This window comes from Bombus vosnesenskii, unplaced genomic scaffold, assembly GCF_011952255.1.
Source record: "Bombus vosnesenskii isolate JDL3184/JDL3185 unplaced genomic scaffold, Bvos_JDL3184-5_v1.1 scf7180000014854, whole genome shotgun sequence".
In the NCBI taxonomy this organism is placed as follows: Eukaryota; Metazoa; Arthropoda; class Insecta; order Hymenoptera; family Apidae; genus Bombus; species Bombus vosnesenskii.
In genome coordinates, this window is record NW_022883686.1 from 681675 (window position 1) to 699755 (window position 18081).

General features: G+C 38.1%; 3 protein-coding genes across 3 annotated transcripts in view; 2 read left to right on the forward strand and 1 right to left on the reverse strand.

Annotated features, from left to right (window-relative positions):
- The window catches only part of LOC117240707 (putative fatty acyl-CoA reductase CG5065), a 271254-nt gene that overhangs the window by 172556 nt on the left and 80617 nt on the right, over positions 1–18081 (reverse strand). The gene's annotated exons all lie outside the window — the stretch shown is intronic.
- On the forward strand, positions 4721–5100 carry LOC117240717 (putative fatty acyl-CoA reductase CG5065). The gene is made up of 2 exons (XM_033506748.1): positions 4721–4974; positions 5046–5100. Exons 1-2 carry the CDS (start codon positions 4721–4723, stop codon positions 5098–5100), a joined length of 309 nt encoding a protein of 102 aa, XP_033362639.1.
- LOC117240710 (putative fatty acyl-CoA reductase CG5065) lies at positions 15242–17685 on the forward strand. The gene is made up of 7 exons (XM_033506743.1): positions 15242–15525; positions 15617–15933; positions 16033–16280; positions 16518–16701; positions 16967–17152; positions 17245–17499; positions 17572–17685. Exons 1-7 carry the CDS (start codon positions 15280–15282, stop codon positions 17648–17650), a joined length of 1515 nt encoding a protein of 504 aa, XP_033362634.1. The 5' UTR covers positions 15242–15279; the 3' UTR covers positions 17651–17685.

The window sequence follows — 18081 nt, forward strand, 5'->3', positions numbered from 1 at the left end:
AAGTAGATAAACACTTGCACAGCAAGGATCATTTTTCTTTTAACATTTAAATATTGTAGAGATTATATGTTTCGAACGTTCGCGGAGAGACGCGATCGCGAGATTGCACGTCAACGAGAGTTGTAAGTTCCCGTTACGATTAAATAATCGACGCCACGAACTGATCGATTCCCTTATTTCGATTATGATAATAAGGGTAGTTCGATGAAATTCCACAGAATTAACACAATTAAATTAATGTTTATTTCAACAACTTATTAACTAGAAAGACATAAATGGAACAAAAAGTGTAACTGCGTTTTGGTTGATAAGTAATGCGCGATATATGAGATGTGTTGACGGTTCGACTTCTCGAAAAGTTCTGCACGCCTTTCGTTTTTTTCCGTTTTTTCTGGAAGGCGACCCCCACTACGTTCGGATCACGCCACATTCTTTTACGCGAGGTAAAATAACGGCCACGAGTCGACGTTTCTGGAGGTCGCCCTGCTTAATGAACCGTGCGCTTGCCACTACAATGTTTGTTTGCCGGGCAACCGCGACGATCCGTCTGCGACATTATAGTGCCGCGATCGACAGTTAAGAATATGACCTATGGTAAGCCGCATGGCGTAACATTATATTTTCAAGTAACATACGTGTTTAGGAAATTCGAGGATTTGGGAATACAAATTATTTACTATATTTCCCACACAACAGTTATACATCTATATTACTCTCTGAAGAACGTCTTGCACGCACGCTGGTCGCCAACCGACTATCCTAGATTCTTCTAACATCTGGCAACAGTCTTTTGTCTCCACTAAGACCTTGACGCCCTCTAACCCTTACACACACACTCTCATGTACAGTGTAAATGTATCACTTTTGTAAACAGTACTTATTTCGAAATTCATAACGAAAGTAAACAGCAGTTCTGAAGTGCATTAGAAGTGACGAGATGTTATGTAAATGTGAAATCAAAAGATGTCCGTATACTATTTCCATTTGTTCTTAAAATACTGGTCAGTCTTGTTATACGAGTATAAGAGGCAGGAGCCTGATTGTGATTTCAGATAGAAATTGAGTTTTGGTTATGTTAATGACGGGGTGCAAAGGGAGGAGTTGATACCTCTCGCCTCTGAACGCGTTTACTTTGTAGCATAAATCTTGAAAATATACAGTAGCTCACGAGTTTTCGCACGCTGTTAAAATTCTAGACAATTAAGATACGCATATTAAATTTGAGAACTGAAAACATACATCTATATATCTAAAATTAAGAACGAATTCGATAACGTTTGTAAAAGTTCTGAAATCCTTCGTTGCAATTACTTGATCGGAATTATGACATATCGCGTGCAATGTTTCATCACAGATAAAGTATTTTTGTAAATTGTTTTAAAATAACTATTTTGTAGGCACAAGAAATGGCGATCGAATGTCTCAATTACGGAATAAATATAAATTTCAAAAGGAAGTTCCATCCAATATTATATCGTCGTATTTATTCTTTAAAATCATTATTCAATTTAAATCGCAAATTTCTTTTATTTCCAATAATTTTTGCAATTTATCCTAGGGACAATCGGTAAATTTCTATGGCAGGAAATTACAGCGAAGAACGCTGTTCTTCATAATTTGTAATGGCTACAAGAATGTCAATGTGATTTCGAGTTCATTCATGGTCTTGTCCTATTAATATCATTTTTGAAGATAGATATATAACATTATAAGCTCCTCACCCCACTGTAGTTTAAGAATAGTAAAATTGATGCTTATCTTTTGAAGCTCATATGTATTCTAATGTCTTTACTTTAATTTGTTTAGCCGGCAGATCTTCGAATGTTCCCGAGTCGGTTCACCATTTAAAACCAGGAGACATAGATGTCATTGCTGCAGTGGGTGATTCCTTGACAATCGGCTCTGGAGTTACTTCGATTTATACGTTCGAAGTGAACATTGGAAATAGAAGCATAGTCTGCAGTATCGGTGGTCAAGCAACTTGGCGACAGTACCTGATTCTCCCTAATATTCTTAAAATTTGTTCATTTCTTACATCTGCATTGTTTACGCATATGATTTGTGTTATCGCCATTAATGCGAATACTGAAATCTTTCATAGTCCGACTTTCCTACATGCAGGAATTCAATCCCAAATTAGTAGGTTATTCACTTGGGGACGCTATAAGTACTGATCCAGCTGCGCAGTTAAACGTCGCCGAAAGTGGAGCTATGTCTAAAGATATGACTTTCATGGCGACATATCTGATCAATAAAAGAAAAGATGACCCGAGGATAGATATCAACAAACATTGGAAGGTTCGTATGTTCGTAGACAAAGTAATTATATACATATATATAAATGCCAATATGAAATTGGACAAATTTTTTATTTTCTTTAATCAAAATTTATAATTTCATTTAATATTTAATCGTTTAAGCAATAGTATCTACATTTTTATGTTTTCCAGTTGATTTCGTTGATGATTGGAAGTAAGGATTTTTGCATTAATAAGTGTGCAACATCTCCATGGTCTATGTTAAATGATCACAAAATAGATTTAATTCATACTCTTAGAATATTAAGAAACAATTTACCAGGAACTTTCGTTGCTCTTATACCACCACCTCACTTAAAGGAACTGGTTGCTGCACACCAAGGAAGAGAGTCATTCCTGTACTATTTGGCATCCATGATTGAATGCTCATGTATGTTTGCTTTACAATTTAGGGATCGAAGACCGGAATATTATAAATTAATTGAGAGGTTTGTATAATTTTCCGAATTTAACTTTTTAAATATTTTGTGCTTGAGGATTAAACACTCACAAGAATTTTGTTATATGATACTTTATATTTAATCTTAATAATTATACATAAAAGGGGTTACAATTCCCATGTTAATGAAACTGAAGTATGTTGTGAAACTCAGCTTTTTCCCTATAGTAGGTAAACTCACTTAGTTTTCGAAATATTCAGAGAAAGCTGGTGATATTACTATATTGAATCTTACATAGAAGGCAACGTATGCGTCAGCAAGGTGTGGCCACTCATCTATTGTTGCTGTGTGTGTATAAATACATAGCTGCGACCTGCGAACTATCTCTATAACGGGCAAACTGTTTAATACTTATTCTACTTAACTACTATTCTAACTACCTCGAAAACGTAAAAAAATATTTTGAACGCACAAGTCAACTTGTCAAAAACTGTAAGTCATAAACTAGAAAAGTATTAATACTGAGAATCCAGTCATCGCACCGTGAGGAGGCTGACTACCATCAGATTTTAACGATAATAGAAGGACGCATAGCGGCATTAGAGGCGAGGAACGAGACGCTCTGAAAAGAGCTGGCCTCGCGCTCCACTGCAGAGAAGAGCAGCGAGACAGCGCGTCTCGCCGCGATCGAAAACAAGATGGAGGAGCTAGGACCTTCGCTGCTCCGGCTGATGGAAGAACGCCTCGAAAATATAGAAAAAAGAAGAGAAAAGCAGGTCGTCCCCGACGAGACCACGAGCAGGGTGGAGCCTGGAGTTCCAAACACTCCAGCGACCAAGGGAAGATAAGCGGCTGCCATGGAATGACAGACCGTCGAAAGAAGAAACAAGAAAAAAAAGGAGCCAGCGAAGAAGCAACCGGCGAAGCTAACTCCCAGGACAGAGACGAAGAACCCGAGCAAAAGCCCCAGAGGGAGAATCGGAGAACGTGCTAATAGGGGGGGACGAACCGCCCCCCTTTATACACCGCGAACATCGGCGGCAACGATTACGCTAAAGGATAGATCAGGCCAATCCTGCGCGGAGGCGATGGCCGCGGCCAAGGATGCGTCTCTCTGGCTGAGGTTGGCATCAACGCAGTGAGGGTGGAAAACTATGACCGGAGGCGTCGTTCTGGAGTTCTCCGAGGACCAGAAGAGGGAGAAGGCCGCTGCACTCGCAGTACGGCTGACCCGGACCCTGGATCCGATCAAAGTCCGCGTGGCGACACCTTTCCGAGCTGGAGAAGCGAAGTTGACCAGGATAGATATTTCGGCCACCAAGGAGGAAATCGGGAACACCCTGATGAAGGAGAGCGGTTACCGGGCGGAGGACGTCCGACTGGGAGAGATCCGCCTCGCTCGAAACGGCCTTGGATCCGTGTAGATACGAGGCCCGGACGGTGCAGAGAGGAAACTGGCCCAGGTTGGCAAGGTCGCCGTAGGTTGGTCGATAGCGAAGGTCGAAGCCATCGAGCGAAGACCTTTACAATGTTACAGGTGCCTGGAGATTGGGCACATAAACAAGACCTACACCTCCAAGGAGGATAGGGCGACCTGTGCTATAGATGCGGCAGGTCGGGACACCAGGCCAAGGCATGCACTACCGCGAGCCAGAAATGCCTGTTTTGCGAGGCGCTCGGAGCACCACCCGTAAACAGGATAGGGGGACCGCGCGCCCGAAGGAGGAAGCAAGAGAAACCATCCGCGGATCCACGTCCGCAAGTGGCAACGAGAAACGCTTGCTGCCTCAGGGAACCTCCGACCCTAAGCCCGCGGGCAAGGAAGCGGGTACGGTAGAACGTCATTACAACGTTCGGAGTGTATTTCCGCATGTTTTGCCTGCGTTCGTCATAGATATCATTTCAAGACTCCGAGGTGGGGAACCAATGTGAGTATTCTACCAATCCTCGCAAAACAAGAACAATCTTTCGGGGATAATCTCTGACTTCATTTATAATAACAATTAAAAATGATATTTCAGAATGATAAAACTCCTCCAAAATGGCAATAAGATGTTCACATTGACAGCATATTTCGCTATGCACGAATCGATTTTCCAAACAGATAACTGTTCCGACTTAAGGAGGAAAGTAAAAATGTTGAATGACAGCGATATGGTCAAACTAGATTTACAGGATATGAATTGGGAGAAGTATGTTGCAATTTACCTGATGGGAATTAAGAAATTTATTCTGAAACAAGACAATAAGTCAATAGCCTCACAAAGGTTATCAAGGTACGTATGACAGTATCTTCGTATAAAAAAATAGAAACTAATACAAATATATATATTTTTGGTTATTTTAGTGTGTTCTGGTTACATCAGATCACCAAAATATCCGGTATAATAATTTTACTATGAATAATATTATGTGTTGTATACTGACTATTTGAACGTTACCTTCTTCCCTTTCAACAATAAATAATATAAATACAAACAAAATAACTTCTTGTACCCAAAAATTAGGAAGAAAGAATGCATGAAAGCATAGACCTAAGTAATCACCTAGGTCTTTATTGCCATTTGGGCCTCTAAAGTACTGGTCATTGCACTTCTCACGTCCACCTATCTCAAATGCCAATACCTCGACCAAGTCGATGGTGCCTGGTAAACACTGATTTGCCAATGGCTAACGGAGCAATGACTATCCCAAATTCTTTCCATATGCAGTTGCTTTTTACACATTCTTATCTTTCAGTTCGACGTGAGATTGTCGGCGTGCATATTTCAGGCAGACAATGCGAGTGTAAGAGTCCACCTTTCTCGAGTAAGGGAGTGGAGCGTCTTCGCGAGTTAATAACCCGCTAGATCTGCGTCAGCCCCACGACGTGGGGGGTTCCCGTAGCACCGATGGAAGGGGGCGCGCCGCACAGGACTGGGCGTCTGCGCTTGACCTTCGGCTTATCAACCGGGGGTAGTCCAGGACGTGCGTGGCGTGGCAGGGCGAGTCCATAGTGGACCTCACGTGGGCAAACCCTGCCGCTTCCGGGCATGTTGCAAGGCGGAAGGTTTCCCTAGAGGAAACACTCTCGGATCGCCTCTACATCGTGATGGATGTAGTTGTCGGCGGCGCGAGAGACGACCGTTCGTCTGGGACTCGCGGGCCCGGCAGCACATCGGGAAGAAGAAGGAACTTCGCGCGGTGGGCAGCGACCCGGCGCGACGAGGATGTCATGGCGGCGGTCGCCATGGCCGTCACTTGGGTGGAAGAATCCCGATCAGATGAGGAAGCGGAGGCAGAGGCGCGACATGCAGGCGATCTGTTATTCGTGCATGCCGCGGTCGGGGGCTCCGCGTTACGCTGGTGCGGTGTACTGGTGTTCCGGGGAAATCGCTCGACTCCGCGAAACGTACATCCGTGCCCGGCGTCGGTATACCGGATCCCGCCGTATCCCCGATGGATTGTTTTTACGAGGCCTACCGCGAAGCGCGGAGCTCCTGCAACGAGCGATCAAGAAGGCGAAGAGGCGGGCCTGGGACGAGCACCTCACAGTATCCCTGGGGGCGTCCTTACAGAATGGTGTTGTACAAACTCCGTCCTTAGGGGCCTCCCGAAACGGAGAACATGGACCCTCGGTTCCTGGAGGAGGTCGTCGGCGCTCTGTTTCCTGGAGCTGTCAACGAGGAGGAGAGCAGGGGTAGCGAAGAGCAGGAACTGCAACTGCTGGAGGAAAAGCCACCGGACACCACGCGAAGTTGGAGCCCTTAATCGCGGGTCAGCGATCGAAGCGCGGAAAGCTCCGGGTCTCGACGAATCCCCGGTCCGTCTGTGAAAGGAGGTCGCCGTGGTCTTGACCCCGAGGCTGAGGCATCTGTTCGACATATGCCTGGCCCGGAGAGAATTTCCCGTCCCGTGGAAGGAGGAACGGATGGTCCTGTTGCCGAAGCCTGGATGCTCTCCGGACTCGCGTTCCGCCTTTCGGCCAGTGTGTCTTTTGAAACGCTGTATGGCACGGGTGATGTTCTTCGATAGCCTATAGTGCTAACTAGAATGTGGGAAGGCCGAGGGCGAACAGTTTCATAGTGCTTATTTCATGTGGTCCAGCGAAGTTTTTTTATCATCATATAAATATGTATAACAAAGAAAATATACATTAACCCTCTCCCTTGCTTCCTCTTGATCAACCTAAATTCGAGATTAAACACGCGCTATTCGTGGACAAGGAAATTCTATAAGAAACAAAAAATTCCGTTGAAGCTCATGCAAAGTTACGCAGAATCTCGATATGTAACCTACTTGTGTCTTCAAAATCGGGATACATTATTATAATTTTCTTACTTAATCATTGTAATTTTCCAAAAGTCCTTCTCGTGTTTGTCATTAAATCTTTTCTTTTATCGAAAATAGCTACGAGGTTGGTGAAAACGTGTACAGCTTTTCCTCTCTTCTCTTAATTTCTCTGTTTATCGCGTAATTCAGGATAAAAATATTTTTCCGCGATGAGAATCTGCTTGCATCTCTGACATAATTTTCTTCTGTTCCAGTTTCGCATTTAATCTTTTTTCAAGAGCCATCGCATATATCTTGTATGCCTTATTTAGTGATGCTATCCCTGTGTAATTCTTTGTACTGTCTCCGTCTCCTGGTTCAAATGTAGGGCGAATAATATCTTCTTTTCATGCTTTTAGTAATTCTTCATTCATCAACTCTGTAATTCCTGTTAGTGCTTTTCTACCACCATGCAACTATACCTCATATACTGCATATTTATCACATTTACCGTGTCATCTGTTCCTATCACCTTTCCTTTCTTTAATTTCTTTGTCTGGCTTCTTACTTCCTACTCATTTATGGTATCTTCTTGCTACCTGTTTCCTCTCATTGTTGCATTCCTTTATTTCTGTCTGCTTCGTTCTTCTTCCACTAGTAAGTTCATAAAATTTTTCTCCTAGTCCGTGGGAAATAAGTACAAATCTAGAACAATGCTTTCTCTCTTTCCTTGCTTCCATTTTCTTTTTGCAACTACTTCTCCAAACCTACTTTTATTCTCTTAATCTTTGTTATTCTGTGGCGGCACTCAACAGCAAATATCTCACCACTCGACACTATCTAATGTCGGACGACGGCAGCGCAGTGGTTAGCGCCTTAGGTTACGAACGTTCGGAACCCGGGATCGAATCCCGGCGACCGGAGTCCGATTTTTCTTCCACGCATCTAAATTGGCAGAAAAATAGCAGTACCCCATCAGCGACATCTACACCAACATCTAGAAGTATCACGGACACACACACACACATCAAATCTTTTCAGTGGCGCCTCTTTTATTTTCGTATTATTTCTTCCATCATTTCGCTTGTTTCCTCGTTTTCGAAGTCTAGTCTATTCCTTCTGTTATTCATACCTTTCCTTTTTTACACTGCTCTTCACTTTGAATATTCGAGCTAGTTGTTCTACATTTCTCCACCCTCATCGGTAAGTGGTCTGATTCTATTATATCTTTAGTTCTGATTCTTCTAACTTGGTGTTTTATCATTGGCTGATTATTACATAATCGGTTACTCAACTGTCCCTCTTGCTGATGAAATTGTAATCCCCTACATCGTTTCCTACCATGTTCCCGTACAGAATTTCTCATCCGAACAGTTTCGTTCCTTCTGTGCATTTATTTTATACTTTGGCTTCCTCGTTTCCTCTTCCTCTTTCCTTGCTTCGTAACGGACCACCCATTCTTATCCTTGCGTTGAAATCCTCGCCAATCGGCACCCGTTCTTCCTTTACGTTTCCGATTATTTTCTCCATCTTCTCCGCCGGTTTTTTCGTATCTCTACTCTACACTATTAGTACTCTTCAGATTTTATTCTGTGTTTTTATTTTACATACCTGTATGATTATGGTTTGCCCCAATCTTTCGAAATATTTATTAACTTTCTAGTAAGTAAATTGCTTCCTTGCCTTTTCATCCTATTCTTCTTCACCATAATTTCTTTTCTTTGTTGCCATTTCCTTCAGTTTCCACCTGCGTGGTTTGTTTTATTGCTATTTTTACCATTCCCTTCGACCTATTGGCATATCATTTGCCTTAAGCATTATGTTATTGCTTCTAACTCTTCTCTCTGCTCTATCTATTTTAATCTTTCCATCAGATCCTACTCTGGTTCTTTTTCATTTTCAATGTTTGTATCCTTATCTCTATTTCTGCCTCTTTCCTCGCCTCTTTGAATTATTTATTAATGGAAGCAAAAGGAGTCATATTTGCGATACGGCGTTATAGATTTCAATAAGTAAACAGGTTTAATCTATAATGTATGATCTTTCTTAGAAGGCATTACGCAGAATGGATTGCGATTTCGAATGTCACAATCTCCTTTTCTGCGACTTGTATGAGGTAAGCTGGCGCTCACGATTTGTTCGATTTCGTTCGTTGAGGTCTCGCGCTCCACACGAGCCGTAACGTATTTATTACGCCGTAACTCGCGATTTGCACGAGCCACAACTCTAGGCATATGGAATTAAAAACAGAAATCTTAAAGGGAATAAGAGATACAACGCATCCAAATATTTAAATATCGCAATAAATCAATAATCCAAGGCATTATTGAACAAATTTAAAATATAGGAATATGGAAATAGAAACAAGGAACAATGAGACGTCCACTGTCACGTACCGCTCTCCCTGTGACCATACACCGTACAATAAGGAGCTCACGCCTAAGGATCAAGTACCGGCATCAGCAAGGTAACCAAGTGTTTAGCAGAGTACAACCTAGTATCGGCAGAAACTAATACTGCAAAAAGAACGCGGTAACAAGGACTAGTTAAAGAAAATGGGAAACTTGAATAATACTTCCACGTAAATCACATCAGCTGCAACCCTAATATTTCTGGAAGAATACCAACAGAACCAAAGAAAGTAATCACGTACCAAAACTTCGCTCTAGCATTGAATAATCACGTAACAATTAGCCCATCATAGCCGTACTATAAATAAGTGTAGTCACTTAGAGACAGTAGTCAGTGAGTTAAAAATTTGTCCAGACTCCAGTTATCAAGACGTCACTCAGTTAAAAGTTTGTTAAGGGTTCAGTCATTCAGTCAGTATGAGTCAGTTGAGTTGAGTACAAAATTGGTTGAGAGTTAATATGAAGCTGTGAATTGTTTTACAATAGTCTTTGAGTAAGGAAGTCAGGAAGTAAAACCAAGCATTTAAAATGAAAACAATCGTCAACGATTAATATATTCAATCTAACAATTACACTATCTTCGTACGGTAGTCCATGAGTGCGATCGACACCACATATAAGCAAGGTGAGAAGCTAAACTTTGTAACACTTTCCTTTTCGTTTCCGGACTTGCACCACATTTACTGGAGTAAAATTATTTATTGACTATTATTGTCAACAATCAAGAAGATATTGAGAATATTTAATATTCCAAGAAAACTTTAATCCTTCCCGTGCTATTACTCCTGAACAGAGCGGCTAAGCCGAAATTGAAATTTTATTTATCAATTTTATTGATACGCTAGTTAACGCTAGCTATACGATTATATTAACGTGTGGCGGCACACGGGCAGGACAATTCAAATCCTGTTGTTATTTTGCTTCGGAGTATCAAGACCGTTAGGTCACAAGTATTGTAAGAATCAATGAACCCCGAGCAAAACAATGTCGCCGCCACATACAACCGTCAAACGTAGTCGAGTTCAAATTTTCCGGCTATCCTCCGACCAGTATAAATAAATAGACGCAATCACGAGCGAGAGAGTTCACCGAACAGAGTCGAAGAGTATTAACGTGTAAACAAGCATCGCAGTGATCTACAAAGTTTCTCCGAATATTTACCGGGTATTTATCCTGTCACTTATACTTGTACCAGCGGACTCACAATTCGTCTGTAATTTATTTATTTTTTCGAAAATATATTTAACGGATTGCGACGGCAATAATTCGCTTTCGTTATTTCGCTCAACCAGAATCAGACTATTCCTCCACAAACGAATTACATCATCAAGGATACAGCAGTTTGGAATCTAAAAATATTGCCGAGCTTAATTGGATACGACAAGTTTTCGAATTTATTCTACTCAATTGTCGTAAACATATCAGGAACACGATATATTGGTATATTCAAAATAGTACGACAAGTTTTTGAAAATATTCTAGTCAGTCGTTCGCCTTGTTTCAAAAATTAATGACGAAAATTCGAATTAATCGAAACAGTTTAACGAGTATGTCTGGTGACAGCAACTACCGTTTTGATTTAGATATAATTCGAGAAAAGCAGATTCGACATGTAGAATTACACATAATAATTACGTACATCGAAGATCAACACCAGATCGTAACACTATATACAGTTGAGTCCCCATTAAAGACTCCCCTTAATCCGAGCACCCGTTATCGCAATATTTTAATGTAAAAACGATTTATTATCCGAACATCACATTTTGCAGTAAATGATACTATTTTCCGCTTCAAATATCTACTGTGCACGTATTTTATTAGCGTTTATGTACAATGTATTCTTTCCTTTATTCGGTTCAGTGAATAGTATGAAACTAATAGTGCTCTAGTTATCGAAACAAAACAAAACAAAAACTCGAAAGTGGTGTAAATGCAATAGAATTAACAAATATACATAGTGTTGGGAAACGTCACATTTAAAGACGTCGGATATACTGATGTAATGATTTTGTTTATCTGCAAAACAGCAAATGAAATTGTAATGAAGAGATGCCTTCTCAAAGATGAACCGCACGTGCATTCGAGAAATGGCCTCAATGGCTCAAAGTACAAAAAGAACGTAACATAAATGTTTAACACTAGTGTTTAACATAGTGTTAAACATAAATGTTTAACACTAAACCTACCAGTGCTAGTCAAATTAACCTTTTTCAAACTTTTACACAAATTTAGCCATATTTAAACGTAATCATATCGCTTCAGAATTTCTGACATAAAACATGGATACAAAATATTTTTCGGTATTTACTTCTAGTTTGCTTTTTTCTTTTCTAAGAAAAACTTGTATTCTGCCCTACCTACAGCGGGCGATCAATTTGACCAGCCGATATAATATTTTATTTATTCTTAAAAGAAATACAATCAGTACAAAGAAAAGGCTATCTCAACGTCAGATGACAAACAAAATCAGTAACAACAAATAATAACAATTGTTACGCCCGTAATCTTGTCATAAACTGTAATCCATCCCTCGATCAAGATGGCCACTAGGTGTCAAAGCATCAACTTAGGCCCATAATAATCCTAAGGAACCGCCATAAAATTTAGCATCTGTTACGGTCAATTATTACAAATATTTTAAAAGTTAAGAAGTTCCTTAGGGTTATTGTTCATTGCGTTAAAACACGGTAAAAGTGGGTTTTTCCCAACTCCACCCTCGAGATATTTTCGCTTAAATATCGCCATCAGAGACCATATTCTTACTTGCTATTGTTCTTTTGACCAGACTACATATCAGTTTGTTAGTCAATAAGTCGACATCTAAACTTATAATTTCTGAAACTGAGAACAAGCATCTCAGAGCGTTTTGTACAAAGTTATTATAAAAGAAAAAGTAAAGCATATATAATTTCACAATAATTTTGTATTCCATTCATTGTATTATTCTGTGACAAATATTTGTCCTAAAAGTGTCAAGACTTTCCAAAAAAAAAATTATTAAAAAAAATAACGGACATGAAAGAATATTCAATATGTAATGAACAAGAAAATTCAACAACAGAAAACAACATGGAAACACATGAAACACTAGTTATAAGCGAATGAATATTCAATATTATAATTAAGCGTTCACGTTTAGAGCAAGAAGGAAAGAAACTATCGTTAACAGTAGAGAGTGAGACTGATGTAGAGAAACAACGTATCGAAACTGGGCTCGATGGAACAGCTTAAAAGGAGATAGATGCAAGTCCCAAACCTGCCAAGACATTAGTTCATAATATTTTAGAGATATGCTAAACGGCATATAATGAAAGGACAAGTAAGGACGACATTTTATCATATCACTGATCAACGTATAAGGAATCGTATAATAAAATATACGGAAGAAGAAGCATTTAGAGTATTGGGACTAAGGGGGAGCTAGATGCAACAAATATAGATGCATTTATTGCTCTGCTATATGCCCGCGGTGCGTATTAGGCAAAGAATTTAGATGTCTCATATTTGTGGAATGAAATTTGGGGGCCTGTATTTTTTTGAAAACAATGAGCAGCAATGACTTTGCTGAAATGATGAGATTTATACGATTTGATAAGAAGGGCGAATGAAGGCAATAAATTTGCAATGGTATCTACAGTATGGTGACCCATTTCTAGAGAATTTACAAAGTAGTTATAAACCTGGTGCATACGTTACTTTTGTATAAAGAATTGCGGGAAAAACCACGTAATAATACTATCAATAAGTTCAGATTCATTACTACAATATCTTGTCAAATAAAAAATTGTAAATGTTACAAAATTACGAAAATGTGTTCATGGTGCGGGAAATGTATGCGGCAAATGTACATTCGATAATAAGATAATTTGTACAAAATGCAGCGAGGCTGAAGAAGATATATCTCTACATAAATAAAAGTGTAATTTTATTTAAGTCTAGAATTGAAATTAAACAAAAGCAAATTTGGACGAAAGTTTCTGAAAGTTCATCATTTTATATACATTGAGTTATAAATTAACCATTATCTAAACGAAATCATAAAAACTGTTATTTCTTTAATCACCGGTCATTTTGACCCGATAAGGTAGGAAGAGATGTACACGAAGTGTCGGTAGATTTAGTGTGAAAGGTACTATCAATCAATCTTGATGTGTATTTGAATAAATGAAATTTCATATGAAAGTGATTGCTTCATTAACCGTACAGTTTCGTCATGTTCGAAGAGATATTTTAACACAGCATCTAAATAATTGACAAGTATATTCATGAATAAAGTGATAAATAAAATAAGGAAAATGTATTTTATCACGATGAACGTTATTTTACTTGAACTTAGTAATATAATTGGGTAATACATATCTCTCCATTACTATTTCATGGCATCTTTTATACATATGTAATCAATGTTACATTAGTATACTTCATTTCATCTGCGCATGTTTCACTTTATTTTACTAAATACAAAGGATCTTATCATTTACAATGTTACACGACTAAAATATATCTTGCATGGTTGACGTAGTTACCGCTGAGGATATTTTGTACTTTCATAAACACGAAAGATGTAGGAAATGAATTAGTTAACCGTCTCCTTAACGCATACCACTATCCAGTTTCAGTAGTAGGGCGGGCTTAATAATAATATAAGAATCTAGAGGAGCGACACATCGATACAGTACTGTGGAAGACGTATAGGTATTTACTATCGTGAAGTGTACTTTTGATCGATCTTTGGTAAACAATACGCAGTGGAAATATTATCAGGTAACAGACGATTCCTTGTTATTTCGTATTGAATTGTGCCTTTCATTAATATCATTATTATCAATTTTATTATTATAAATATGATATATATCAAAAATATCATTCGGGTCTTTAATTATTACAATAGTTTAAATGAAGTTTTTGAATACTCAAATATTTTGTATTTTACATTTTACGCAGTGAAATCGTTCACTATTTTGATTTTTCAATAATTTACAACCAGTCAATAGACGTAATCGGAACATTCGCCTTTACGAGGTAGTTGCTCGAGATATCGGATAATTTTTGTCAAAAATTGAGTTTAGGAACGGATTTTCGTAAGTTATTGTTAGGACCTGCTTGGACTCTCGCGTTTATGAAAATTGAGAATACGCTGCGCGGTAATAACATTAACCATGCGAGGTATTTTAGGCGTTTTACATTTTAACTGGTAAGATCCCTTGTTTTTAATAAATAAACTGAAATGTAAGCAAATGAACTGAAGTATACATACATAAAATTGATAACATTTAAAAGAAACGATGAAATGGTAGTAGAGAGAGCACGTAATTACGCAACTATTTTATTACATTTAAGCAAAATACTCTACATGGTGATAAAATATATTTCTCTTGTTATATTAATCACATTCCTTACGATTAAACTTTTTAATTATTGAGATGCTGCGCCAAAATATCTCTTCGAATATCAATATAAACATCGTTTCATAGATATTTGTGAGTTAAAAGGGCTTTATGTTCAGTATTTTTAGAAAATTATTGTTAGTTGATTATATTAATTTTCTTCACTTTTATACTATATATAAATGTGCGTGTACAATACTCAACGTATGAAATCTTTGTAACACTATTGTTTGTGCTATAAAAAGCTCGGTATTGTAAAGATCAAGTCGAAAACAAATAATGCAACGTAACATACATAAGCATGATGATATAAATTTTTTTTACATATATTATACATGAAAATTATAATCATTCATGCAAGGCGAAATAATTGTTGAATTGCGTATATTTCTTTAGAAGGTAATATATATGAAAAGATCTCAACTGTATCCAATATGGTATATTATTTAACACATTTATCCACTTACTGTTTGTCGGGAATGGCAATTTATGGCAACTATTGGAACTGAAAGTGTTAAGATCTTGAAACATGGATACAATCAATCGAGAAACAAATGAAAATGGGACAAACGAAGGACTGAATAAGACGAATTCGCTCGAGGAATTCTACGCCGGTTGTGGGATCCTTGTGACTGGAGCAACCGGTTTCGTTGGAAAAGGTCTCCTGGAAAAACTGATCCGCATGTGTCCACGCATCGCTGCCATTTTTATACTAATTCGTCCAAAAACTAACGAAACGATAGAACAACGATTTAAGAAGCTCATAGATGATCCGGTTCGTAAATATATTCTTGTTCCTTTCAATGTTTAAGGCAGTCAGGAGCCAAATTGATTAACTTTCGTTCCTGGTAATTTTTCGTCTTTAGATTTACGATGCCATCAAAGCAAAACGCCCTTCAGCTTTGAACAAGGTTTATCCCGTGAAAGGTGACGTGAGTCTGCCAGATTTAGGTCTTTCGCGAGAACATAGAAATCTGTTGTTTGAGGAAGTAAATATAGTGTTTCACGCCGCGGCCACTGTGAGATTCAACGAGCCATTACACGTGGCTGTTAATGTGAATACGAAAGGTACAGCTCGTATCATCGAACTTTGGAACGAACTAAAGCATCCAATTAGCTTCGTCCACGTCAGCACAGCTTTTAGTAATGCTAATCTACATGAGATTGGGGAAAAAGTTTATACGTAAGAATAAGTTATACGTAAACGTTGTTCCATGATTTATGAATATTATATTCATAATTATAGCGTGAAGGATATGTTCACTTATTATCGACTTTGCAGTACGAGCTTGAAACCTTCAGAGGTGATGGATATGTGCGACCAATTCGACAAAAATTCGATAAACCTAATGGAAAAAGAGATTTTAAAAACTTATCCAAACACATACGCATTCAGTAAGAATTTAGCAGAGCAGATTCTAGCAAGCAAGTGCAAAGATCTGCCAGTTGCGATAGTTCGGCCAAGCATAATTGGCGCCTCTTTGGAAGAACCATGCCCTGGTTGGATAGAGAATATTTCTGCATTAACAAGTATTTTCATAGATATTTTCCGATAGTAATTTTTCAATACTCTTTACATTTCCTAAAATTGGAGTTAATCGATTTGTTTGTGAGAGGATAAATGAGAGGCTGTCCACTAGATCATCATTATTAAAGTTCAAATTTGTTGTTGCTCATAATTACGGAAATTTTTACCAATCTATTTAGCGGTACATTTCTGGTAATCAAAAATCACAAATAATTTCTAAGCCAACTTAATGTTACCAGGTACCTTTGTGCTAATTGGCAGAGGATGTGCAACAGCGATACGAGGTATGAGAGAGGCCAGATTGGATCTAGTGCCTGTCGATTTCGTAGTCGACATGATGATATGTACAGCATGGCATGTCACGCTACATCGTGATCATGAAGTTAAAGTGTACAACTGCACGAGTAACGCATGCCCTTTTAAGTAATATTTCTTACAAATATTTTTCAACTAATGTTATTCGATTGCTAGAGTATTCCAAAAGTTTCAGATTATTTAAGTAACGTGGACAATAGAAGAGCAAACAAACAGAGAAGATCTCAATATGTCATTAGTTTAGAAAAATAGCGAAACAATATAATATTTATGTCATTTCCATAATATTTCCCGAGATACTCGTATGATAATAAACTTTGCTTTAAGTATAATTCTATTAATTAATAATAATGTAAGTGTTTCAATTGACAAGGTGGGGTCAGATGATAGATGCTATAGCAAAATGTAGCACAGAAATGCCACTGAACGATACACTATGGTACCCAGGTTGTTCAGTTGTAGCTAATAGGTATATTTATTACGTTCTGTGTGTATTTCCGCGTATTTTGCCTGCGGTCGTCATAGATATCTTTTTAAGACTTCGAGGTAGTAAACCAATGTGAGTGTTCCATCGATTGTCAAACAACAAGCCAATCGTTCTGGGATAATCTCTGATTTCATCTATAATAATAATTAAAAATGATATTTCAGAATGATGAAACTTCTGAAAAATTGCAATAAGCTGTTCACATCGGTAAAATATTTCACCATGCACGAATGGACTTTTCAAAGAGATAACTGTTCCGACCTGGCGAGGAAGGTGAAAATGTTCAACGACAGCGATATGGTCAAACTAGATTTACGGGCTATGAATTGGGAGAAGTATGTTGCAATTTACTATATGGGAATTAGGAAATTTATTCTGAAACAAGACTTTAAGTCAACAGCCCGACAACAATTATCAAGGTGCGTATAAAAGTATCTTCGTATAAAAAAAATAGGAATTAATATGAATACATATATTTTCGGTTATTTCAGGTTGTACTGGATACATCAGATCTCCAAAATGTCCGGTATAACGTTCTTACTATGGATAATATACCGTATCGTGTACTGACTATTTGAACCTTATTTTTTTTTGTTTAAACCAAAGGAATACTAATTCAATTTTATGAAGAAGGGATTCAACATCCTTTTCATTTGGTTTTTCACTCGTTTCCTTTCTAAATAAATCCATTTATAATACTGCTTGATTTTTTTTATAAAATTTTAATGAGAATGCAGTTATTTATACACAGATGATATCAGTGCTGTAAGCAATTCATCTGCTTACTGAATATGAACATTTTTGTATTACAAGGACAACATTATAATGACAAAATTCTCTATCACTCTTCACCAAACAAAAGTTACGAGATAGTTATTGGTTGAAAATAATAATTTACTATTGAAAAGTCTACTGAGCAATAAACAATGCTGGTAGTAAATAAATGTTTTAAAATATAATAGTGTTGAGGTATAAAGAGGATTCGGAAATACATATAATTT

Coding starts and splice junctions, on each gene's coding strand:
- LOC117240717 (XM_033506748.1), top strand. CDS start 4,721: ATGATAAAACTCCTCCAAAATGGCAATAAGATGTTCACATTGACAGCA. Junction 4,975..5,045: donor GCCTCACAAAGGTTATCAAG/GTACGTATGACA, acceptor TGGTTATTTTAG/TGTGTTCTGGTTACATCAGA.
- LOC117240710 (XM_033506743.1), top strand. CDS start 15,280: ATGGATACAATCAATCGAGAAACAAATGAAAATGGGACAAACGAAGGA. Junction 15,526..15,616: donor AGAAGCTCATAGATGATCCG/GTTCGTAAATAT, acceptor TTTCGTCTTTAG/ATTTACGATGCCATCAAAGC. Junction 17,153..17,244: donor CTTCGAGGTAGTAAACCAAT/GTGAGTGTTCCA, acceptor ATGATATTTCAG/AATGATGAAACTTCTGAAAA.